Source organism: Palaemon carinicauda, unplaced genomic scaffold (assembly GCF_036898095.1).
Source record: "Palaemon carinicauda isolate YSFRI2023 unplaced genomic scaffold, ASM3689809v2 scaffold237, whole genome shotgun sequence".
NCBI classification, from domain to species: Eukaryota; Metazoa; Arthropoda; class Malacostraca; order Decapoda; family Palaemonidae; genus Palaemon; species Palaemon carinicauda.
This window is the reverse complement of record NW_027169998.1, coordinates 57,246-83,035: the sequence shown is the minus strand read 5'-3', so window position 1 is coordinate 83,035 and position 25,790 is coordinate 57,246. Positions and strand designations below refer to the sequence as shown.

Below are 25,790 nucleotides of genomic sequence, written 5' to 3'. Positions count from 1 at the left end.
AATCAGCGTCTGTGTAAGCTAAAGAAAAAGTTGTTCCTATAGAGAATCAACATCAAATTACATGGTCAGTCTTCAAAAACTCCTATATCTTTCTCAGATTAATCAGCGTCTGTGTAAGCTAAAGAAAAAGTTGTCCCTATAGAGAATCAACATCAAATTACATGGTCAGTCTTCAAAAACTCCTGAAACTTTCTCAGATTAATCAGTGTCTTTGTAAGCTAAAGAAAAAGTTGTCCCTATAGAGAATCAACATCAAATTACATGGTCAGTCTTCAAAAACTCCTGAAACTTTCTCAGATTAATCAGTGTCTTTGTAAGCTAAAGAAAAAGTTGTCCCTATAGAGAATCAACATCAAATTACATGGTCAGTCTTCAAAAACTCCTGAAACTTTCTCAGATTAATCAGCGTCTGTGTAAGCTAAAGAAAAATATGTCCCTATAGAGAATCAACATCAAATTACATGGTCAGTCTTCAAAAACTCCTATATCTTTCTCAGATTAATCAGTGTCTTTGTAAGCTAAAGAAAAAGTTGTCCCTATAGAGAATCAACATCAAATTACATGGTCAGTCTTCAAAAACTCCTATATCTTTCTCAGATTAATCAGTGTCTTTGTAAGCTAAAGAAAAAGTTGTCCCTATAGAGAATCAACATCAAATTACATGGTCAGTCTTCAAAAACTCCTGAAACTTTCTCAGATTAATCAGCGTCTGTGTAAGCTAAAGAAAAAGTTGTTCCTATAGAGAATCAACATCAAATTACATGGTCAGTCTTCAAAAACTCCTGAAACTTTCTCAGATTAATCAGTGTCTTTGTAAGCTAAAGAAAAAGTTGTCCCTATAGAGAATCAACATCAAATTACATGGTCAGTCTTCAAAAACTCCTGAAACTTTCTCAGATTAATCAGCGTCTGTGTAAGCTAAAGAAAAAGTTGTCCCTATAGAGAATCAACATCAAATTACATGGTCAGTCTTCAAAAACTCCTGAAACTTTCTCAGATTAATCAGTGTCTTTGTAAGCTAAAGAAAAAGTTGTCCCTATAGAGAATCAACATCAAATTACATGGTCAGTCTTCAAAAACTCCTGAAACTTTCTCAGATTAATCAGCGTCTGTGTAAGCTAAAGAAAAATATGTCCCTATAGAGAATCAACATCAAATTACATGGTCAGTCTTCAAAAACTCCTATATCTTTCTCAGATTAATCAGTGTCTTTGTAAGCTAAAGAAAAAGTTGTCCCTATAGAGAATCAACATCAAATTACATGGTCAGTCTTCAAAAACTCCTGAAACTTTCTCAGATTAATCAGCGTCTGTGTAAGCTAAAGAAAAATATGTCCCTATAGAGAATCAACATCAAATTACATGGTCAGTCTTCAAAAACTCCTATATCTTTCTCAGATTAATCAGTGTCTTTGTAAGCTAAAGAAAAAGTTGTCCCTATAGAGAATCAACATCAAATTACATGGTCAGTCTTCAAAAACTCCTGAAACTTTCTCAGATTAATCAGCGTCTGTGTAAGCTAAAGAAAAAGTTGTCCCTATAGAGAATCAACATCAAATTACATGGTCAGTCTTCAAAAACTCCTGAAACTTTCTCAGATTAATCAGCGTCTGTGTAAGCTAAAGAAAAAGTTGTCCCTATAGAGAATCAACATCAAATTACATGGTCAGTCTTCAAAAACTCCTGAAACTTTCTCAGATTAATAAGCGTCTTTGTAAGCTAAAGAAAAAGTTGTTCCTATAGAGAATCAACATCAAATTACATGGTCAGTCTTTAAAAACTCCTGAAACTTTCTCAGATTAATCAGCGTCTGTGTAAGATAAAGAAAAAGTTGTCCCTATAGAGAATCAACATCAAACTGCATGGCCACTCCTCAAAGAATCCTACAATGTCTTGCCCAACCTAGCAATTCACAATCATTTCACCTTTCCTATTAGTACACCTTTCAATATCATGGTATCAAACTAATCCAAAGACCTAATAGCAATGCATCCCTCAGTATAACAATGGCGTGATATATCTCAACTTTTCTTGTCATAAAACATAACAACAAATCTTTTAATTTTCTCTCATCAGTAAAGATATGTGGAATGATCTTCCTAATCAGGATGTTGAATTAGTGGAACCACAATTGCAAAGAATGTATCTACTTATTTATGTCGAATAGACTGACCAGGTTCTCTTTATACTTTATACACTACAGATCTATTTTTATACGTTACCGATCTCAAAACCTCTTAATTATTCATTACTTCTCTTCGAGTCTATTTTTATCTGTATTTACTTTCCTCACTGGGTGCTTTTACCACGTTGGAACCCTTTGAATTAAATCATCCTGCTTTTCCAACTAGGGTTGTAGCTTAGCTGGTAATAAAAACATGAATAAACTTTGAAAGAAAACAGACTTTGCATCCATTACCTAACATATCACCTAAGTAAATCTCTACACCATCAAATTGTTAAGGACTCAATAACTTCGAGAAAAGCCAACATTACCTGATCTTCGTACGTGAAGTGAGCGAACGGCGTCACGCTCTTCACCACCCGTTCGTTAATTGGGATTTTGGCGTCCGGGTCGACTCCCTCCAGGAGCTCGGAGTCGGCGGCTCGTTTGGCCTGAACCGGGTCTTCCACGGGTTTTGCGATCTGGAAGAAAAAACTTAATAGATCATTTATATAAATGATTTCAATTGAAATCTCCATGTAGGCCTACAGTTTTTTTTTAATTTCTAAACGTATTGGATGAAATATCTATGATAGATTAATTAATTACTATTTTAGCAAGACGTAAATTAAGACAGTAAAGAATCAAGAATATATACAATAAATACAGGAGACCTGTAAGAACTTTAATACCATAACAAGAATATGTACTGTACAACAAATAAGGGAAACCTGTAAGATTCCTATACTTTACAGCACCAGCATTGAGATTAAAACGAGTCTGAAGGACACTCCAAAATCAAACCATTGTTCTCTAGTCTTGGGTAGTGCCACAGCCTTTGTACCGTGGTCTTCCACTGTCTTGGGTTAGAGTTCTCTTGCTTGAGGGTACACCCGGGCATGCTATTCTATCCTATTTCTTTTCCTCTTTTGTTAAAGTTTGTATAGTTTATATAAGGGATATTTATTTTAATGTTGTTACTCTTCTTAAGATATTTTATTTTTCTTTGTTTCCTTTCCTCATGGGGATATTTTCACTGTTGGAGCCCCTGGGCTTATAGCATTCTGCTTTTCCAACTAGGGTTGTACCTTGGAGAGTAATAATAATAATAACAATAATAATTGTACAATTAGGAAGCACATTTCACAAATTGGTTACAGCATCGGGAATGAATTCCAAAATACTCTACGGTTTTAACCATTCCTCAAAATAAATAAAGCTAGAACCACCAACAACATGAAAGCCCCTTCGGCCACATAGCAATGCGCATTGCCTGCATAAGCAGGGAGTGCATTGCAACATTCCTATATGAACATATAAATAAAAAATGATCAGCTGAGTCTTCACATACACATCCACATATTACAGTAATATACATAAACATTGTTATTACCAGCGAGGTTATATTTTCACCTGGATTTACCCGACTACTTTTTTACGCGTATCTGTGTGTGGGATTACGTTAAATTTCGTGTTGGATTTTCATCAAATTGCAACAACGGATTGGCATTATGCCCCAGAAGAACCCCTTACAATTTTTAGGTGATCCAGATGAAGACCATAATTCTGGTTAACCCTTTTACCCCCAAAGGACGTACTGGTACGTTTCACAAAACCCATCCCTTTACCCCCATGGACGTACCGGTACGTTCTTGCAAAAATGACAAATTCGAAGATAATTTGTATTTTTCCTAACCATACAAACCTTAGCTATTTACAAAGGGTTATTACTTTTAGCGTAGCTGAAATGGCGAGCCATTAGAATTTAACGAGGGTATATTACCCCCGCGCTAGTTAGCGGGGGGGTAGGGGAGTGGTAGCTAGCTACCCCTCCTCCCCCTCACACACACGTGAATACTCACTTTCACTTAGAGGTAGGACTTGTCTTGGGGGACAGGGCTGGCGGGCAAATATGTGTAAATAGCTAAGGTTTGTATGGTTAGGAAAAATACAAATTATCTTCGAATTTGTCATTTGTTCCGTAACCGAAATACAAACCACGCTATTTACAAAGGGTGACTTATCCCTTAGGAAGGGTGGAAAGTCCCCAGCCATACTGGCTTTGGCTTTACCCGGGGACTCAGAATCCGAGTGAGTCGCACTCGAGAAAAGGAGTCCCTGCACCTCACAAGTTCCTTGCTCCGCAAGGAACCATGTGGCCTACGTAAGCTTGTGTGTGAAGGAAGAAGTGTGACCCGTCTTAGGCAGTTGACCTGGAGTTCCAGAAGGAACTCTGGGTTAGGACGTTCCCAATACCACCTCGTCAGGGTATGGTGGACGCGACAGTATTGACTCAATACTCGGAACACAAGGAAGCATGGTTTACCTGCAGAGGTTCGAGGTCAGCTATGCAGAGACCAGGATGCTGCTTCCCCGTAGAGGGGATGATGAAGAAAGAAGTAAGGGCCAGACATACTTCTTTCGTTCATGCAGACTAAAACCTGATAACAATGCCCTCAACCTTCTGCTACCTGTCCAAAAAGGAGCCTGAGGTTAGACCAGCTGTTGTGTAGCCACCACAGAGCGATAGAAAACGTATCGAGACTCCTGTGGGTCACGCCCTGCAGGAAGCGGGCTGCGAAGGTCATCAGACGCTTCCAGACTCCAGCTTGTAGCACCTGCGTCACAGAGTAGTATTACTCGAAGGCGAGGGACGTTGCGATGTATCCAACATCGTGCTGTAGGGCGACGTGACGGGGGAGGGTCTGAAGACAGGTCGAGATGAATGTCCTCGAGTCCGGGCTGAAGAGGTATACTGGTGACTCTCCCCCCATGTCCTCCTTGTGTTCCCAAATCGGCTGCAACTGAGGCCAAACTGCAGCTGTTCCCAGCGCTAACCTCTCGATTCCTTACTGGCAAGAAAGAGAAGGTCTTGGGACATCACACACAGAATGGAGACTCGAAATCTTGAATGAATCGGACCGAAGGGTCGGGACCCTCAGATTCTGAGTCTAGCCAACAACTCAGGAGCGAGCCTGAATGTTGCCTTCCCCTCTTCCTTAGAAAGGGGGGAGTAGTAAGAGACCAAGAAGATTGCTTACACACTGGCCGTGGCCAGAGTGAGCAGAAGACCCAAGGTGGAATAAAATCCGAGGCCTGTCGTAAAAGGGTCTTGAGAAGATCTCTTAAAGGACTAAAAGTCCGAGCCATGCTCCAAGTTGGAGGTCTACCTCCGACTAGGGCAGGGACGATCGTAGCTTCGCATGAGCGAGGATAGATCCAGCGGGCAGGAAAAAGTTATTCCTTTAAGCCTGAAGGTCAGGGAAAGGCTGAGCGACAGGCTTCATTGCCGAGAGCGGAAAGGAGTTTCCTCCCGCCGAAAGGCAATAAGACCGTTATTGCTGGAGAAGAGGCCTCACGGGAAGAGGTATATCTCCCACGGCACCCACCACCTTAGACTCTTCACTTTGCCTGGGAGACCCCTGTGGATGACTATCGCAGATGACGCGACTGTAGCGGGTTGTCTCTTCTAGAGGAGGAAGCGTAGTGTCTCCAGGCATGAAGCCGAAGCGACGCCCCGGTTCAGGAGAGATGTCGCAGTGTGGTTGCTTGAGTAGTCTGTGCCGTGGGAAAAGCTCTCCCGGGAGTTCCGTCAGGGGAAGCAGAGGGTCCAGAAACCGTTCTGCGCATAGTCCCAGTGGAGCTCTCCCATTGAAAGGTTGACAGACAACCTGGTTTTGTTGAGACCCATTGTCCGCAGACAAAAAGGAGGGAAGACGCAGGCGTCGAAGTTGTCCCACCATCACCGGAATGCATCTTGCCAGAGTCTCGGGGTCTGAGACTGGGGGGAAGACTAGTGGAAGCTTGAGGTTCCAAGGTGTCGCGATCAGGTCCCCCAGACCAGCACTTGCTGGTTACCCAAGGTCAAAGACCCCTAGGTACACTCTCTCTATGAGGCTCTGCTCGGATAGTCTGAGAGAAACATTCCCCTGCCTGGAATGAGAGAGCCGATGGTGGAATTGAGAGAATCTCAATCATCCCGGTATCTCTACTGCAAGATGTGAAGGTGTGAAAATGCATCCCCTGCTGGTTAGAATGAAGTCGACGCGCAACGGGGCGACTTGGCAGGAGCTGTAGGATCTGAAGAGGGGCCAGACTAAGGCCCTTAAGCCTGCCTGAATGATGGAGAGGTATCCTTCAGGTCTTGACCATAGGCCTGGACCGGAACATGCCCCCCCCCCCCCCCCTTCCTTTGACGAGTCCGAGAACCGCATCAAGAATGTGGGGAAAGGACGAGAATATCCACTACCATCAAGAGGCTCCATAGGTCAACACCCATTGAAGGTTTAATAGTTCCGCTGGTCCCATAGGGCCAGGGAGTCCGGTTAAACATTGCCTGAAGCCACCGGAACTTGGATCGCCCCACATGGAACTTATCCTGAGGCGACCGTTCGGACTATAGACGGGTCAATGAGGAAAGAAGAACTAGGAAACGTTCCAAGGTAGGGCTGAAAGCTCTGCTTGACTGAGAACAGGTACTGCGACTCTCCTCAGTCTTGCCACAGTCAACCGAAAGGAAGGCTCGGAGGATGCGGTAACAGAATCTGGCGTCCCCAGGTGGTCACCCATCCAAGTACCGACGTTGCTTAACCTCGCTGGAGGGACGAGAAGCGGGGTTTCCAATGTGGTAAGGCGATTGACTCAATATCATGGCCAGATACTCCAGATGTTGAGGCAGAGGAAGAGAAGGCTCCAAGCAAAATACCATGAGCCCACACTCATGGTCAGCATCCGGAAGCTTGTCCCGGCGCTGAAGAAAGTCGAAACCCGAGCCTACCGGAGTTGACCAGCCCTCCAAACAGCAGAGGAGGCGGAAGCCTGCACCTGAGCGGCCAAGAGGAAGGCAGGGAGAGTTCTCTGGGGAAACAAACCTGCTATGCCACGGCGGGATAGCCACACTGCATCATAAGCAGGAATACTTGCAGTCTAGGCTGAATTCGACTAGCACCCTGGAAGATGGATGGAATGGAAACTGAAAGTACCCGTCCTTCCGATCCAGGGTTAAAGGAGTCCTGTCGCCTCGTTACCAGTCTGATCGATACTGCTGGTCTACGCTGGCCGAAGTTTGTTCGACAAACTTGATCAGGGCTGAGAGGTCGACTATGGACATCCCCTCTCAGATCCTTCCTTACAAGAAAGGATCGACTGAGGGGGCCGGGGGTGAAGCCGTCGATGATCCTAAGGAAGACCTTCGCCTAAGGTATGGATCATTCTGCCCAACCGGGCAACTCTGCTGACGCTATGGCATAGAGGTTCAGAGACACTGAATTCGCTGACAGAGACGGCAGGCGCGATATCCTTGGCTACTCACAGAGATTGTGCGGGAATGGGCATCGGGAAGCTGTCATTCGGATGAGTAACCTTAAGCATCCTCCCAGCGAAAAAACCTGCAATCCTAGAGTTCGTGAACTCCTTTTAGGACTATGGCCCCCCGGGGGAGTCTCCCGTGCCATCTGTTCCTGACAGGAGGAAACTGCAATTGGACACCTTGTCCCAGTTGTCGTAGCCGATAACTTAGGCCGACGTGGTTGAAAGAAAAGGGCGCTGGAGCCCTGCAGAGTCTGGAAGAAAGCGCCTTGGAGGAGTGAAACCGGAAGTCGATTTACTCCGCACAGCAGCTGTCTAAGTCTCTGTCCTTGGGCACAGACAAAACTCTTCTCAAGGATGGAAGGGTGTCTGAGGTCGTCGACCTCCACAGATGAGACACCCGAAGGAAGCCTTCAGTCAGCGCGTCCAGATGGTACAACATCGAGCTTGTCCGCAAGTAGATACTTAACGACGAAAGGCCAAGGTGTCTGAGCTCGAGAGGAGGAAAGTACCCTTGATCTTCCTGTAGCTTCCTTGAACCAAACCTCGGGCCGTAACCGAGGAGGGAAAGAACCTGGTAAGCTCCCAGAGGAAGAGGTAAGCAGTCACCCCTTGTCCGATGGAGAAATCTTGAACGGAAAGCCCCCCCGCCAAAAATCCTTCCAGGGCGGGAGAAGGAGAGAGTACTCGTGCAGGAGAGGGGACCCTCGAGACCGACCTCTTGGGAACCAACTTCGCCCTGGGGGAAGTCACCACGAAGTCCACTCCTCTCTTTCTCTTCAGCGTAGGAGAGACAGCCGCTGGTTTGTTACCCTGGCCGGCGAGTGCTGGTTTCATAACCCTCATTAATGCCCGTGCCAGCTGACCAAACCATGTCTGCTGCTCCAAGGACACAGAGTCCGAAATCCTCGCTAAGGCGAAAGGGATCGGGCGATCCTTTGGAGTGGACCCGACGGTACCTGCCTGAAAAGAAGGTGGGGAAGAATGCTGTACTGACCTGTCTTCGTCCTGCACTACCAACCTGTGCTTGGATGGAGGTGATCCCGAGTGCCGTCTAGGAGCACGCATCCCTGCTGCTACCACCGGCTGTGGAATTCGCCGCGAACTATGGTCGCGCGAGGGCGAACGGTCGCGCAAAGGCGAATGGGCGACTGGTCGCGTGGGCGCACAGGCGAGCGGTCGCGCGAGCGCGCAGACGAGTGGGCGTGAGGGTGGGCAGGTAAATGAACACGTGTCCGAGGCGACGAACGCAAGCGATGGCGTGACGGCGAGGGATCGTGCTGCCGCGTAGGTGAAGAAGATCGCTGGCGATAATGACCGCGTGATGGTAAGCGATGGCGAGCAGCATGTGTAGGTGAATGATCGCGTGATAGAGTGCGATGGTGATCAGCATCCGCAAAAGGGCGAGCGTTCAGGGTTGTGCGATGATGAGCAGCATGCGTAAGCGGGCAATCGTGCAGGGTTGTGCGATGGCGAGCAGCATGCGCAGGTGAATGATCGCGTGAAAGGGTGGGATGGTGATCAGCATCCGCAGAAGGGCGATCGTTCAGGGTTGTGCGATGAGGAGCAGCATGCGTAAGCGGGCGATCATGCAGGGTTGTGCGATGGCGAGCAGCATGCGCAGGTGAAAGATCGTGTGAAAGGGTGCGATGGTGATCAGCATCCGCAGGAGGGCGATCGTTCAGGGTTGTGCGATGAGGAGCAGCATGCTTAAGCGGGCGATCCTGCAGGGTTGTGCGATGGCGAGCAGCATGCGCAGGTGAATGATCGCGTGAAAGGGTGCGATGGTGATCAGCATCCGCAGGAGGGCGATCGTTCAGGGTTGTGCGATGAGGAGCAGCATGCGTAAGCGGGCGATCGTGCAGGGTTGTGCGATGAGGAGCAGCATGCGTAAGCGGGCGATCATGCGTAAGCGGGCGATCATGCAGGGTCGTGCGATCAGCATCCGCAGTTGAGGGTTGCGCGATGGCGATCAGCATCCGCAGTTGAGGGTCGCGCGATGGCGATCAGCATCCGCAGTTGAGGGTCGCGCGATGGCGATCAGCATCCGCAGTTGAGGGTCGCGCGATGGCGATCAGCATCCGCAGTTGAGGGTCGCGCGATGGCGATCAGCATCCGCAGTTGAGGGTCGTGCGATGGCGATCAGCATGCGCAGGTGAGCTAGTAGCTGGCGAACCATGTTCCTTCAGAAGTGTTGGAGAACGTTGGCGTGCCAGCTGTAACACACGTGGGCGATCCGGGGATCGCTGGCGAGCTGATGATCGCTGGCGAGCTGATGATCGCTGACGAGCTGATGATCGCTGACGAGCTGATGATCGCTGACGAGCAGAAGGCTACGCGTGGAAGCCTGCGCAAAGAAGAAGAGTCCTTAACCCCGACCTGAACCGAAGTTCTAGATCGCGAGGGCGAACGTGGGCGCACAGGGCACGTAACAGGAACCGCAGGGAAGATCATCTTGAAAGCGCTGACGAACAGGAGAGCGCTGATGAGCAGAAGGGCGCACAGGGAAACCCTGACACGCAAGGGAAGAACCCCCGTGGGGGTAACCCTTTGCCCCGAAGGGAACGTTGTCCGCCGGGAGACTGATGTCCGTCGGAAGACCGCTGTCCGTCGGGCAGACCGTTGTCCGTCGGGAAGACCGTTGCCCGTCGGAAGACGAGATCAGACTGCTGTCCATCTGCACCAAGGCGGAAGATCGAGAAAAAAGGAGTTGTAGGCTGCAAACGGAGATCCAAAAGGGCGCCTGAAGCACCCTTATAGGGAGATGAGAGGCCCTTACGACGAGGCGGACGGAGGGCCTTACGGCGAGGGAGGCCAACAGCAACAGAAACAGAAGAAACCTCCGAAGAGGAGTCTCTATGAGTGTACTCTCTCGCGAACGAAAGAGAAACACTTCGTGGAAGAGACTGGTCAGCCAGTGACCTAAAAGGAGCAATCCTCCGAAGAGGAGCTCCTGCAGTTGCCCAGCCCCTTGAGCGAAACTGCAGGTGCGACCGCTCAGCACCAAGAGCATAGTCGCACGAAAAAAAGGCAAGAGAAGAACCCCCCAAAAGGGGAAAAACTCAAGCCTGGACAGGAAAAACTTCCCTCGGAAGGAAAGTTATCCGCCCAAGGAGGCAAGCCTCCTGACTGTTCTAAAATGAACTGGAGAGCTGTCCGTCGACACGGGAGTACTACCAGTAGAAGGAGACACGCCCCTGACGAAAATACAAGGGGGGAGGCAGCAACAGCCGAATCCCCAGGACTCAACCAGACAGCTCACACCGTTGCTATTATTACAGAAACGAACTAGATCGGTAACTGTAAAAAAATAAAACAAATAATATTAGTACACATTCATTCCCCCGGGAAGGCTCCGAAGAGGAATCCCGAGGGAAAGGAACAAGAATTACACAACAGGCACGTGCCCTCACAACCACTTACACTCGCGGAAGGAGAGCTGTGACCAAAACAGAATTATAACAATTATAATTATGTAACTATGTAATTATGTAATTTAAAAATGAATGAACACTAAAGAAAGAACGAAAACCCCGAAAGGAATCGTTCTACAAGCTGAAAAAAACAAAAAAACAACTACAATTAGATTCATAACTAATTGATACAAACGTACGACGTAGCAACCCCCCACACGGAAAGGAAGCTAGGCTACAAGGGCGTAGTAACACGTAGTAAAAGGGTGAACGACCTCAAGAGAGAGAGAGAGAGAAAGACATAAGTCAAACTCGATCGCCACCCATAAAATACGCCGTGGTGGCCTAACTGCCGAGGCCTCCACGTAGATATCGTACACTACACACACACATCTGAAAAGGAAACTTACTTATTTCTATACTCAAATATATATACAAACATGAAAACATGTTTACATATATATATTGAGTAAAAGAAAAGTAAGCGATTAAGTAAAGACAAAACAGACAATGGCTGCCAAGCGAGGACCAAGACAGAGACGTCTGTCACAGTCCGAGCCAAAAGTTAAAGTGAGTATTCACGTGTGTGTGAGGGGGAGGAGGGGTAGCTAGCTACCACTCCCCTACCCCCACGCTAACTAGCGCGGGGGTAATACACCCTCGTTAAATTCTAATGGCTCGCCATTTCAGCTACGCTAAAAGTAATAACCCTTTGTAAATAGCGTGGTTTGTATTTTGGTTACGGAACAAACTGCTATTTACATTTTTTTTATTTTGCATGTTTTTGATAATTTTTTGAGAGACTTCAGGCATTTTCCAAGAGAATGAGACCAACCTGACCTCTCCATGATGAAAATTAAGGCTGTTAGAGCAATTTGAAAAAAATATACTGCAAAATATGCTTGAAAAAAAATAACCCCTGGGGTTAAGGGTTGGAAAGTTCCAAATAGCCTGGGGGTAAAAGGGTTAATATTGTTATGTAATAGATTTATTCACGGCCAACACACAAAAGAGGAAACCTTGTACCGAAGACTTATTATCATGCAGTAATGTAGATACACTTACGGCCAACACGAAAAGAGGAAATCCTGGTCCGTAGACTTGAGTACAGTAAAGCGTTGACAATCTTCATTGCCAGAGGTCTGAAATCTACGATTACTGTACTCTTTCTACTTATTATAAGACTCACCGAACACGAGAGGACGCATTTCTTCCACTTGAACTCGTCCAGCACAGTCAGAGCCTTGGTCCTGGACTTCTCATAGCGGAAAGTCACGTAGGCCCAGTGTTTGTTGGAGCCAGCCGGCTTGATCTTGTGCGCCTTGAGCTGCAAGGTCTCGTTCAGAAGTTTCTTCAGTTGCTGGAAAGATAAACGATTGTTAGCATTGTTTGAGAGCAAAAAGTCTAATTATAGTCGAATACTGTTTGCAGGCAAAGGTCAAACTATAGTTTAATACTGTTTGCAAGCAAAGGTCAAATCATAGTCCAGTACTGCTTGCAAGAAAAGGTCAAGTTATGGTCCAATACTGTTTGCAAGCAAAGGTCAAGTTATAGTCCAATACTGTTTGCAAGCAAAGGTCAAGTTATGGTCCAATACTGTTTGCAAGAAAAGGTCAAATTATAGTCCAGTACTGTTTGCAAGCAAAGGTCCTGTTATAGTCATTGGGGGTTAAGTTTTCTGCTATTCCTCAACTGTTTATCTAAGTTACCTTATTAAGTGGTATGAATATCTAAGTCCTGTCTTTAAAAAAACGGCATTAGCCGACTGACCCGCTCAAAGGACGATAGTTGGCACACGTAAAGGAAGGAACGACCACCAATTCGTCATCTGCTTTTGTCTATTTATTAGTTAAAACAAGTTAGTCAACTACTCACCCTCATCGCATAATATCGAGGCAGCCCCCTAAAGTTCTATCTTAAAATCCTCGGAGGTGAACTCCGTGTCTCGCTTCGTCTGCGGTGTTTCCCTGGTCTCCACAGACGCTTCCCTTCCAGTGGAGCCGTTCGTGTCATCTTCCTGTATCTCATCGATGTCGCTGTCTGCCTTGAGGATCAGCTCGTCCTCGGCCTTGCCGGTGCCGTTTTCCTCGCCGTAGGCGTCCTCCGCCTCATCCTTCTCGCTGTTCAGGTGATCCTCGAGCTCAATCATGTCTTGGTCATCGGCCAAGTTTTCTGAAAGACAAAGTTGAGCTTAGTAAAACAAATACATCTGATAGACATAATTATTCTTAAGAGAAAAGTTACTATAGCTAAGAACTAATATATACTCATCCCTTTGAATTTTTATTATATGCAGGAAGTTTCACGAATTCCTTAAGAAATCACTCTCAGTACGGCAGTCGGATATTTGCAAGCTCTCATACCAGTGGAGTGCTTGTCTCGTCAACATCACTTCAAGTACGGTACATGGACTGAGCTAATTTTAATATAAACAACTTTCAAAATAAAGGATTATTCTTTGGTTATAAAAGGATAAAGGAATAATCAGTACCTGTCTACAGCCTCTCTTACATTAAATTGGTGAATTTGAAAGAACATTTAATGAACACTTGGAATAACAACGTTAACGGCCCTTTTAATTACGGAAATACGACGCAGACTAACTGGAGATTTGCCGACCGAGAATGGATAAAACTTCACTGAATAGACCCAGAATATGATCCCAGAATATAATGAAATCTTGATATAAATTTATATATGATATACTGTTGGCAGGAACCGTTGATAGATTGATTTTGGGTTTTTCCGTCATCCTGACATACATCAAGCTTTGTTGAAACAACTAAAACCACGATGCAATATTGACACAGACCTACGGATGAAGATGAAATAAAGGCTTGCAAAATAAACACTAATTACCCACAAAGCTTCAAGATCCATATCCCAGAAGAAGATGATACAAAGAAATTAATCTAATCCACTTCAACTAATATATTCAATTGAATCCCAAAGTCCTATTCTACCGTTGTACCTTTTCAGTGGCTCCTTTACTTATAAACAAATCATAAAAACAAACAACTTTTATGTTCGACTGCCAGCATCTTTTATCACTAACTACTATTAACCATCATAATAAATATCGAACCAAGAACATGTTAAACATTTACACTCAGGAAATTTCAACAGCCTTCTGCCATGTAAAAATTTAAATTTTATTCATATCTATTTTCCCTTACCATACAAACCCGAATCATTTATCAGGAGAATGTTTTTAGCGTAACTAGAAGGTGACTTAAAATTCTTAAATAGGAGACCCTAGGGGATACGTCAAAGCCCTTTGGTCCTGCACAGGAGCTAAGATGACACCTCTTGTCAACCCCAACGACATAAGCATGAAAATACAACCGGCAATAAGCCAAGTCACTAACAGGAACGGGTTGACGTCAAGGATGGCGAGGTTGTAGACTCTACTAGACATGGTCCAGCTTGAATGGTCCCTGAACTCCCGTCCAACTGATTACCAGGCAGAGATGTTTCCGGAACAGAAAGGAAAGTCACCTCGGTCCAGGCTAATCGTAGCGAGGAGATGAAGGAGGATTGAAGTCGTGGCTGGCTGATTTCTATATCCAGTCTAAGCATTCCTGACCGTAGGTAATGGAGATCTTAAAAGCTTTCCAATGAATAGTGACAAGAAAAACACACCCTTTACTTAAGCTTGGAAGGGATACCACAGGCTTTAGCGGGTCCTCTAAAGCTGACGTTCTCCTATCGACAGATTGCGGAAGACTGACGACCAATCTCCACATACAACCATAAAAACTAAACAAGTTCCAAGAGATAGAAAAGGGTACTAGGAATTAGGGGAGCGTAGTGGTAGATCCTTCGCCGCAACGAATGGACCCAAAGTGTAGCAGTCCTCATAAAGGGTCTGAACACATTTCAAGTAATGGGATGCGAATATAGATTTACTTCTCCAAAAAGTTGTATCCATTATGCTTTGCAGAGAACGATTTTGTTTAAAAGCTACCGAAGTAGCTACCACTCTTACTTCGTGTGTTTTCACCTCAAGCAGTCTAAGCTCTGCCTCACCAAACTGGGCATGAGCTTCTCTAATCAAGAGCCTTATGAAAAAGGATAAGGCGTTCTTCGACATAGGCTGCGAGGGCTTCTTAACTGCGCACCAGAGAGCCTCCGAGCTGCCTCTTAAACTCTTTGTTCTGTCCAAATAGACCCTTAGTGCCCTAACAGGACAGAGCACCTTTTCCACCTCATCACCCACTACATCATAGAGATTAGCAACCTCAAAAGACTTTGGCCATGGATGTAAAGGACGCTCATTCTTGGCCAGAAAACCCAGCTTCAAGGAACATATGGCTTTCCCGTCTCTGAAACCAATGTTCCTCACTGACTCTTTTAGCTATTGCTAAGCTCACCAAGAAAAGGGTCTTCAAAGTTGAATCTTTAAAAGAGGCTGAGTGCAGAGGCTTGAATCTGTCACTCATGAGGAATCTAAGAACTACATCCAAATTCCAAGCAGGTGAATCTTGATGACATCTCTTAGAAGTTTCAAAAGACCTAAGAAGATCTTGTAGGTCTTTATTGTTGGAGAGATCCAAATCTCTATGCCTGAAAACAGTTGCAAGCATACTTCTGTACCCCTTAATAGTCGAGGCAGAAAAGTTATGCTTAGTTCTAAGATCTAAGAAGAAATCGGCAATCTGTGTTATAGAGGTACTGGAAGAAGAAACCGAGTTAGCCCTACACCATTCTCTGAATACTTCCCACTTGGACTAATACACCCTGATGGTAGAAGTCCTCCTTGCTCTTGCAATAGCCTTGGCTGCCTCCTTCGAAAATCCTCTAGATCTTGCTAGTTTCCGATAGTCTGAAGGCAGTCACATGTAGAGCTTGGAGGTTTAGATGGTTTCTTGCCAAGTGGGGTTGTCTGAGAAGATCTGGTCTTAACGGAAGGCTTCTCGGCACATCCACCATCCATTCCAGTACCTCTGTGAACCAACTTCTTGACGGCCAGAAAGGAGCAACTAGGGTCATTCTGGTCTCCTTGTGAGATACAAACTTCTGCACCACCTTGTACAGGATCTTGAAGGCTGGGAATGTGTACACCTCCATGTGCGACCAATCCAACAGTAACGCGTCTATGTGAGCCGCCTCGAGATCCGGAACTGGGGAGCAATACGTCTCCAGCATTTTCGTCTTCGAGGTTGCAAACACATCTATGAGGGGACGACCCCATAACCGCCACAGCTTGCAAACGTCTAGGTGTAACGTCCATTCTGTGGGGAAAACTTGGTCCCTCCTGCTGAGTCTGTCCCCACTCACGTTCTTGACCCCCTGAATGAATCGTGTCAATCAAACAATCCTCCTTTTCTTCGCCCATACGAGAAGAGATCTCGCCAACTCGTAAAGAGACTTCGAGTGGGTCCCCCCCCTGCTTTGCTATATACGCTAGGGCCGTGGTGCTGTCCGCATTGATCTGAACCACCTTGCCTAGGACTAGATTCTCGAATCTCTTGAGGGCTAAGTGCACAGCTAAAAGCTCCTTTTGATTGATATGAAGAATCTCTTGCTCTTTTGTCCACAGACCTGAGATTTCTCTTTTCCCTAAAGTTGCTCCCCACCCCGAGTTTGAGGTGTCGGAAAACAACACAAGGTCTGGGCTCTTTTGCTCCTATGAGAGGCCCTCCTTGAGTCTGTAAACGTTGTTCCACCATTGAAGGTGTGTTCTGATTGCACTTGTAATGGGAATACTGTCCCTGTCGAGACTGTCTCCCTTCTTCCAATGAGCATTGAGATGAAATTGAAGGGGACGTAGGTGCAACCTCCCCAGAGACAAACTTTTCCAGAGATGAGAGGGTCCCCAGAAGGCTCATCCACTCTCTCACCGAACTGACGTCCTTCCTCATAAAGGCACAAAGCCTTAGGAGCACTGACTGAATCCTTTGCAGGGGGTGGAAAAGCCTGAAAACCCTGACTCTGAATCTCCATCCCCAAATAAAGAATCTTCTGGGATGGAGTCAGCTGTGACTTCTTTGAACTCACTAGAAGTCCCAACTCTTTTGCCAAATCCAAAGTCATCTGAAGATCCTTCAAGCAGCGATCGGCTGAGGGAGCTCTTATGAGCCAATCGTCCAAGTACAGGGAGGCCCTGCTGCCTCTTGAGTGCAGCATGCTCACCACACTCAGCATGATCTTCGTGAATATCAGAGGGGCTGTGCAGAGACCGAAACATAAGGCTCGGAACTGGAAGACCTCCTTCCCGTACACGAACCTCAGATAACGTCTGCAACTTGGATGTATTGGGACATGAAAATAAGCGTCCTGGAGGTCCAACGATACCATCCAGTCGCCTTTCCTTACTGCTGCCAGCATGGTTTTCTGAGTTTCCATGGTGAACTTTGAATTCTGGACGTAGTTGTTGAGGGCACTTACATCTAGAACCGGTCTCCATTCCCCTGAACTCTTGGGAACCAGGAACAAACGGTTGTAAAACCATGGCAATTCCAAGTCCCGCACCCTCTCTATCGCTCTTTTTTCCAGCAAGAGAGACATCTGAAGCTGCATGGCCTGCCTCTTCGGTCCTTCCCTGTATTTGGGTGAGATATCCACAGGATCTGTGGCTAAAGGAGGCTTTGATAAGAATGGGATTTTGTATCCTTCCTTTAGAACACGAACGGACCAAGGGTCCACTCCCCTTACCTCCCACGCTTGCCAGAAGTAACTTAGCCTGGCTCCCACTGCTGCTTGAAGGCGAGGACAGTCAGACCCTGCCTCGACTGTACTTAGCTCCTCTTTTCTTAGACTTCCTCGCATCGGGCTTGAAGTTACCTCTCCCGGTAGGCTTACCACGAAAGGGCTGAGCAGTTTGGGAATAAGACGTCCCTTCTTTCGTTCTACGAGAAGAGAAAGATGTAGGCAACACCTTCCTAGCTGTTTTGGCAACCAAATCATGAGTAGCCTTCTGAGTCAATGCTGCAGCCACCTCCCTCACTAAATCCTGCGGGAATAGAGCAGAAGACATGGGAGCAAAAAGTAACTCCGATCTCTGACATGGAGTGACTCCCACCGAGAGGAAGGAACACAAAGTTGCCCTCTTCTTCACGACTCCTGCAGTGAACAGGGCAGCCAACTCCTTAGAACCATCTCTAACTGCCTTGTCCATACAAGACATAAGCTGGATAAGGTTACTCGTGTCAGTGCCCTTCATTTCCGTTACTTTTCTACCCAAGGCTCCCAGAGACCAGTCAAGAAAATTAAACACCTCAAAAGCCCTGAACAAACCTTTCAAGAGATGGTCAAACTCCGACAATGACCACCACACTTTAGTCTTCCTCATGGCTAGATGCCGAGAAGAGTCCACTAGGCTCGAGAAGTCCCCCTGAGCAGACACAGGAACCCCCAAACCTAAGACTTCGCATTTCATACCAAACGCTCGATTTGGAAGCCAGTTTGGCTGGTGGAAAAGCAAAACATGTCTTGCCAAGAGCTTTCTTTGAGTCCATCCGCACTCCCATTAATTTCAATGCTCTCTTAGAGGAGCGGCAGAGAACCATTTTGGTGAAAAGTTATGTCCTAGCTGCTTTAACGAGAGTAAATTCCGACGGAGATCGCAGGGCAACAGGGGTAAAATGGTCTGGAAATAACTCCATGAAAACCAGCATTAGTTCCTTGAGGTCCACCGAATGTTGAGGTGGCTTATCCTCATCTCCCTCTGAAACGTCATCCAATTGTTCCTCCCGAGAGAAAACCTCATCCGGATCTTCCTCCGACAATTCAGCCACTGGAGTTGTGCCTTGATCAGAAAGGCGATGTTCCTGTGCAGGTGCATCAGTGCTGACATGGGCGCGCTTGCACTGTTTAAAATTCCCATCTGACTGACAATCACTAGCCTTGCGTTTGCTGTCACGATCAGTTTGTGAAACAGCATCAACCTGATGCGCTGCGAAAACAGTCGACTGCCGTGTAGTCATGGATTGGCTGACATGAGGAGTCATGGATTGACTGCCTAGAACTGTCGCGGGTAGCTTGATGAATAGAGCCATGGGTAGAATCTGGCTGGCGCTGGTGCTGAGGCTCCGCCGCTCATGCTGACGCGCCGCCACGTCATGGTTTGACTGGCGTGTGTTGTCACGCTAACGCTTAGCGTCTGCCTGCCGCTGACGCCCCGCGGCGTCATCGGTTAACTGCTGTGTGTCGTCACGCTGGGGCTGATGCTTAGCGTCTGCTTGCCGCTGGCGCTGACGCTCCATCTCGCGCCCGCTCCCATCCTGCCGCTTAGCGGCCCGCTCCGTTCCCTGGCGAGCGTCGTCACGTTTGGAAGACTGACGATCGGCTGTATGCGCAATCGATAGATGTTGTGAAGCAGAGCTCTGACGATATGCATCCACCTCAACCCACTGTTGAACGCTGACTGGGAGACCGCCTGTGCGATAACATGTCAGTACCAGAGACAACAGGCCGCCTGTGCGACAACGGGTCTACAACGGAAGACTGACGCCCAGTTGCACTGTCAACAGCAGGCCGATAAGACTGCATAAGCAACGAGAGCTGCTGTTTCATGCTCAACAACATAGACCACTTGGGATCACCTTGAGGCGATATTTGCGCCGCCTCTCCCAATGCGAATTCGCCTTCCTCATCGTTACCGAACGGCTCCCCGCTTATGGAAGACGAGCACCAGTCCGATGGAAGCGGCGGAGCATGAACCGTAACACCCGAACCAGGAATTAGTTCCGCATCTGACTGAATCAAATCTTTATCTATATCGGAACCCACGTCAGAGCACTTCGCAGGCGAACACTCGTCAACGGACCGAAAACATTCCGGTGTATCCCAATGACTACAGCCTGGCTGTTGCGGAGAGGAAACGCGCCGCTGTTCCACCGACTGCGCTTTTCTCTTAAGCGGTCTAGAGGCTTGCCGCCACATCTCATCACGTGACCCTTCATCCGAAGAAGGAGATGAAGCACTAACCTCACCTTTCCTACGGTGAAGTTGAGCGACCTGTGATATGACAGCAGGAACGCTGCAGGGGACGTCTGTGCTATTGATGAAGCCTCTCGTTCCCTTTCGCCATTCAACATAACTTCTTCCCTGGGTCCGGGAGCTTGACAGAGGTCTTAGGCTAGGCGAACGACAGGATCGCGCAGACGCACCCTCCACAACACTGAACACATTAGTCGAACTCTTTACACCTGATCGGTCGCCAATGCAACAACTTTTAAGTAAATTAATATTCGACATAATTTGCTTTTTGTCCGCAGCAAACGATTCCACTCTCACAACGAGCGCTTGAATAGCGGACAACATATCCTTCATCGTAGGCTCTTTCGGCTCTTGATCTACCACTACGGGGGAAGGAATAGGATCAATGACATCAGATACAGGTAAATCCACAGAAAGGGAAGAACTATGTCTAATCCTGTCTCTCTCTAATTTCTGAGTACAGTATAACGCTCATAAGCTACCCACTCATTTTTGTTTAACGAAGAACATTCTTCACACTGATCCCCAAAAGTACAAGATTTACCCTTACAGTTTACACAAATTGTATGCGGATCAACAGAACCCTTAGGAAGGCGAGTACGACAACCTTTAATACACTTCCTATATACAAGGGAGGGGTCGGCCATATTAAAAAGTTACGAGAGAGATCCCCCCAAAAATAACAAGAGTCAAAATTAACTAAATAAACCCAAAACAATAAAGATTTCAAGAAATTATGAAAGAGAAAATCACTTATGCGAGAGCCCAAAAAAAAAAAGACAGAGTACCTCACCAAATAAACCGTCCAAATCAAAGTAATCTGCGAGAGAATTTCCAGCGTTCTAGCCCCTATGGCGGCAGAGAAGATCTGAAGTGGTTGGATTAGTTCGGCCTGTCTACAGCAAGGGCGGTAGTATACACCTGGCATATCTGAGATAGCCGGGATATTTTGAATATTTCTGCCGGGCGTCCAGGGACTTTAGCCATTCTTATATAACCAGCGGGTAAGTTTTATGTTTAAAAATGACAAACTCTCATCACAGATAGGTGGTCCAATATCAAAGGGTACCTATTCCATTACCACCAAAGTTGTCTTTCAATCTAAATCTATTTATACAAACAATTGGATGAATTTAAGAGACAATGTACAGATAAGCAGTTCACTTTTTAATTTATGTTTTGATTAAACAGGAATTATTTTATAAAAACACTCATAATTTCAGTAAGGGAGAAGACACTTTACCAGAAATATTCTCTCTGTTTGCCTCAACTTTCCCAACTCAAACATGTTTCGCTATGATATAGAAATAGTTAAAGATGTGAACGAAGGAATGGAAGATATAAGCAAAGATCCTGGAATGCAGGTACTCAGACAAGGAAGTTAAAAGGAATTACAGTACTGATAATGGAAAGGACGAACTTAATTGGTTCCAAGAATCCCACCCTACAAAACATAAACTCTACTTACCACTCTCCTTTCTGATTAAGAAATCCGTTTCCCGGTGTGGGGGCATGGCTGAAGAACATTACTGTGGCTTGTGGGACGATTCTCGCATTCAAATCTGAAAAACATATATTTTGTTAGAAAGAGTCTCAAGGCTTTCTATTAATCAGGTAATTTTGGGTACTCACAAGCTGTACATCAGCTCCACTCATTTTTCCATAGCTAGAGTCTATTATTATTATTATCATTACTTGCTAAGCTACAACCCTAGTTGGAGAAGCAAGATGATATAAGCCCAGGGGCCCCAACAGGGAAAATAGCCCAGTGAGAAGGAAACAAGGAAAAATAATATATTTTAAAAACAATGACATTTACATAAATATTTCCTAATATAAACTATGAAAACTTTAACAAAAAAGAGGAAGAGAAACAAGATAGAATAGTGTGCCTGAGTGTACCCTCAAGCAAGAGAACTGTACAGTGGAAGACCATGGTACAGAGGCTATAGCAAAACCCAAGACTAGAGAACAATGGTTTGATTTTGGAGTGTCCTTCTCCTAGAAGAGCTGCTTACCATAGCTAAAGAGTCTCATTTGAATAGACCTTAAGTCGTCTAATTTGATGGTAGTATGATCATTGCCCTAAATTTTCAGAATGTGCTCTCTCACCATAAATTTCTAAATTCCTATGTTATTTATCCTATAAAAACTAATTTCAAAATACGATACGGGATATGTGTAGTGATAATAAGTAAGAAAAGCAATAATTCACGCAAAGTAGACTGTAATGATGAAGGCAAGAACAGACACTTTAGATCTAAATTGGAGAGGCAGATACAAAAATAAAGATACAAAATGTATGTGTGTGGCCATGAAGAAGAAACATTAGAACACTTTATATTACACTGCGAGATGTACAAGGAAACAAGAAATAATTCCACACTATTACATCAACCATATATTGAAAATAATGTGAAATAATAGCGGACATTCTTTGTTTCAAGAATCATGATAAAAAAGAAACAGAAAGCAGAAAAAAATCTTAACCAGGAACTGTGGAAAATAATAAAAAATAACAAAACAAGACATCAAGTGACAAACGACAATACCATATAAAGAAAAGAATAGAGGAGCCGTTGCAAAGGCTTATTCTCAAAGTACAAGTACAAATTTGCTCATTTCCCTTTTTACCCTTATCAATTTACTAGGCACTACAATTTAAGCTTGCTCTCTCAATATTTCAGTTCTACATTGTGCATCAGTATATTTTACAATAAACATCATGAATATTTAGCTTTTCCTAATGCAGATAAAGAACAGACACCACAAAAAGGCAAATCACCATCTGCAACTTCTTATTCCGAATAAGGGATTATAAATGTAATGGGCCACCAGTAGCCTAAGCGCACAAGTGGCTTATTGAAGGATAAAGCAAAGGGGACGAATCGTCACACCCCCACCCCCATTTCAATAAGGACCCAGCGACCTAGGTTAGAGTGGACATTATTAACGGGTTATTGTGACTTAAGATTACTTCTTTGAATATGATCACTGCCTCGGTAGCATTGCTTAACCCTTTTACTCGCAGGCTATTTGGAAATTTCCAACCCTGAACCCCCAGGGGGTTATTTTTTTCCCAGCACATTTTGCAGTATATTTTTTTTAAGTTGCTGTAACAGCCTTAATTTTTGTCATAGAGAGGTCAGGTTGGTCTCATTCTCTTGGAAAATGCCTGAATTTTCTAAACAAAATTTATCAAAACTATGAAAAAAAAAATTTTATTACATTTTTTTTTGCAAGGACGTACTGGTACGTCCATGGGGGTAAAGGGATGGCTTTTGTGAAACGTACCAGTACGTCCTTTGGGGGTAAAAGGGTTAATAGATCTGATGATTTTCTTTTCAGCATTACTGCATTCTGCCAATAAGAAGGCAAAATTCATCCTTCATCATCATGGGGGAGGTAGATCCAATGCGGGTCCAAATTGGGCTTAATGCAATTTACAAAATGAGTACACAAAGAAGGTAAAGTACAGTTTACAGCGTCACATTTTGAGAAGTATTGTCTCTCATCTTCAGGCTGGAGTGTTTGAAATGGTGCTGGTAACCCTGCTTCCAAAGTACCCATTCCTATAAACCTGCTTACCATAAGACAAGTCGTAACCCTGCGTTTGCTTCCCAACAACCCATCCCTATAACCCCTCTTACCCTAAGACAAGTCATAACCCTGTGTTTCCTTCCCATGTACCCATCCCTATAACCCCACCTGGAGTCTTTGTATATCAGCGACCAGTTCCTCCAGCGAGCATAAAATATGGACATCAACTAACCTAAACTTTACCCCTTAACCTAACCTACAAGATGTGTCCTTACCTACTTAAATAAAGGGGGTGGTAAGGGACCCCTGCGACCCCCTTACCCTGCCGTTCTTAGTGCGCCGTCATCATACATACAGATGGCCGCTATCATACATACAACACCAGCCCCGGCTTATCCTAAGGCAAGTGGTACCCAAGTGTTTGGAGAGCAAATATTTGGTTACAACTTTATAATATTCTTGTGTGGACACATGACACTCTCTGACATGTACAAGGTTATGTGTATATGAGCTGTCTTACTATGTAAAGTAGTATACGATAGAGTACAAGTGTGGCTCCGAGTTGTCTAACCAAGTATATTACTATAAAATACTATACAGTATAAGTGAAGCAATGAGTTGTCTTCTAAGTACTAGTTTTAGGGTAAGATCAGGATACGCTGGTCTAAGCCTGGTCGATGGGGGAGTGGCCAACCCAGTAGTTAAGTCAGGATACGACTCCTAGACTGCGTTAAATGGGGTCAAGTTTGTTTCCCTTTTAAAATGTAGTTTTTTCAAAAAAATATTGTAATTTTAAAACATTTGAAATGTGTATAACGTGTTTCCCCTAATTATTTGCATCAGTAAAGTTTAAAGTATTCACAAATATACCAAGAAAACTTCTTATTTTCTTTATTTGGGTTATTGTACTACAGTAAAGATTTACCTTCTTGACTTCGTTTTATCGTCTCATATTCGTTTTAACGATTCTTCTGTTTGTCCTAACGATTGTTAGATCTATTATAACGATTATTTTCATTATTGTAACGATTATTTTCATTATTGTAACGATTCTTGTCTTCGTTTCTATCGGAAATTGAGTTTACAATGTACCTTACACAACGACCCTTGGTCGAACGTAAAGAATACCAGACCGAGGAAATCATTCGTCTAAAACAAATATAAAATGGTAATAGTTATGTTTTTGTGAAGGAAAAACCATAAATAGGTAATTTATTTGATAAATACTTGCTATTTTACCTTGCTAATATGTGGCAATTCGTAGTTTATTGGGACAGACCGGGTCAGGAAATCCGTCAAGAATCGGTACAACGAAGACACAAAAATGGTTAAAATACGAAGACAAAATGGATAATACGAAGACAAAACTAGTTAGTAACTAGACAAGAATCATTATAATAATATAATTTGAACATACATGTAATTAATGTAATGTAATTCTGCTTTTTATGACGGTAAACTGAAACTTCACCGAACAGAATACAGAACCGCTAGCAGTTACACATCAAGCAAGCGTGATTATCTTATAATTAAAAGGATTATATTCACTTACTGTGTTCCTAATGGTTAAGAGTTACTTTTAACTAATGATAATTACATTATAAATTACGTAATGTAATACAATTATACAATATCATGCGATTATTTACCTTGCCCGCTGCGTTCCTGGTTTGTTTGCTTGTGGGTAATGACGTCATAAATTAGAGATGGCTTCTTGGTGACGTCATACCAAAACAAATAAACTATACATCTTTGAAATGCTTTATCTTATTTTATTACTTTAAATGATATAAATATATGAAATATAAATCATATGCATAAATTAATATTATACTTAAATACGTTTAAGTAGAATTTATTCTGGATATTAGTTGAATTTGAAGATTTAATTAAGATACTTTACAGGGATTAAAGCTATACCCATGACGTCATAGAAACTTCTTCCTAGTTCCTTATTGCTCACTCCGCAAAATAAGATTGCGGGCACTCTATCCCTTTATAGATAGGTGCAAAGCTTCTTCTTATTAGTGTTATTAAGCTTATATCACCTGTGCCTTAAATAGATTAATATCGTAATGAGATTCTCAATCTTTACTTTTATTCCATTCTACCTTGAAATTACATAGGATAAAACCTTGCTATCATCAGTTTTGGCAATCTATTGTGGTAATCAGTTTGGATTTCTTAAATTCTTCTTTTATGTGCATTGCCCTACCTATAAATGCAGCCAGATCCCTGCTAGGATTTTTTTCAGCGAACCTAAACTTGTCTACATTCATTAGATGTCCTAATTTCGGGCGTAAAAATAAATGTTCGGTAGTATCTTCTTCATCTTTGCACAGGTTATACAAATTATCTTCATATTTTCCCCTGAAATTGGCTTTTAAATTGAGCATATTTAATCTTGTTTTCATTATAAGGGAT

The 25,790-nt window shown here is 44.4% G+C and overlaps 1 protein-coding gene across 1 annotated transcript in view; it reads right to left on the bottom strand.

Annotated features, from left to right (window-relative positions):
* LOC137636136 (tRNA (uracil-5-)-methyltransferase homolog A-like) overlaps window positions 1-21,451 on the bottom strand; it is a 57,426-nt gene extending 35,975 nt beyond the window's left edge. Inside the window, exons 1-4 of the mRNA XM_068368543.1 lie at window positions 21,295-21,451; window positions 12,759-13,055; window positions 12,073-12,243; window positions 2,496-2,645 (exon numbers count right to left, since the gene is read on the bottom strand). Coding sequence (XP_068224644.1) covers window positions 2,496-2,645; window positions 12,073-12,243; window positions 12,759-12,764 — 327 coding nt within the window. The 5' untranslated portion in view covers window positions 12,765-13,055; window positions 21,295-21,451. The remainder of the gene's footprint in view (window positions 1-2,495; window positions 2,646-12,072; window positions 12,244-12,758; window positions 13,056-21,294) is intronic.
* Between the last annotated feature and the right edge of the window lie 4,339 nt (window positions 21,452-25,790).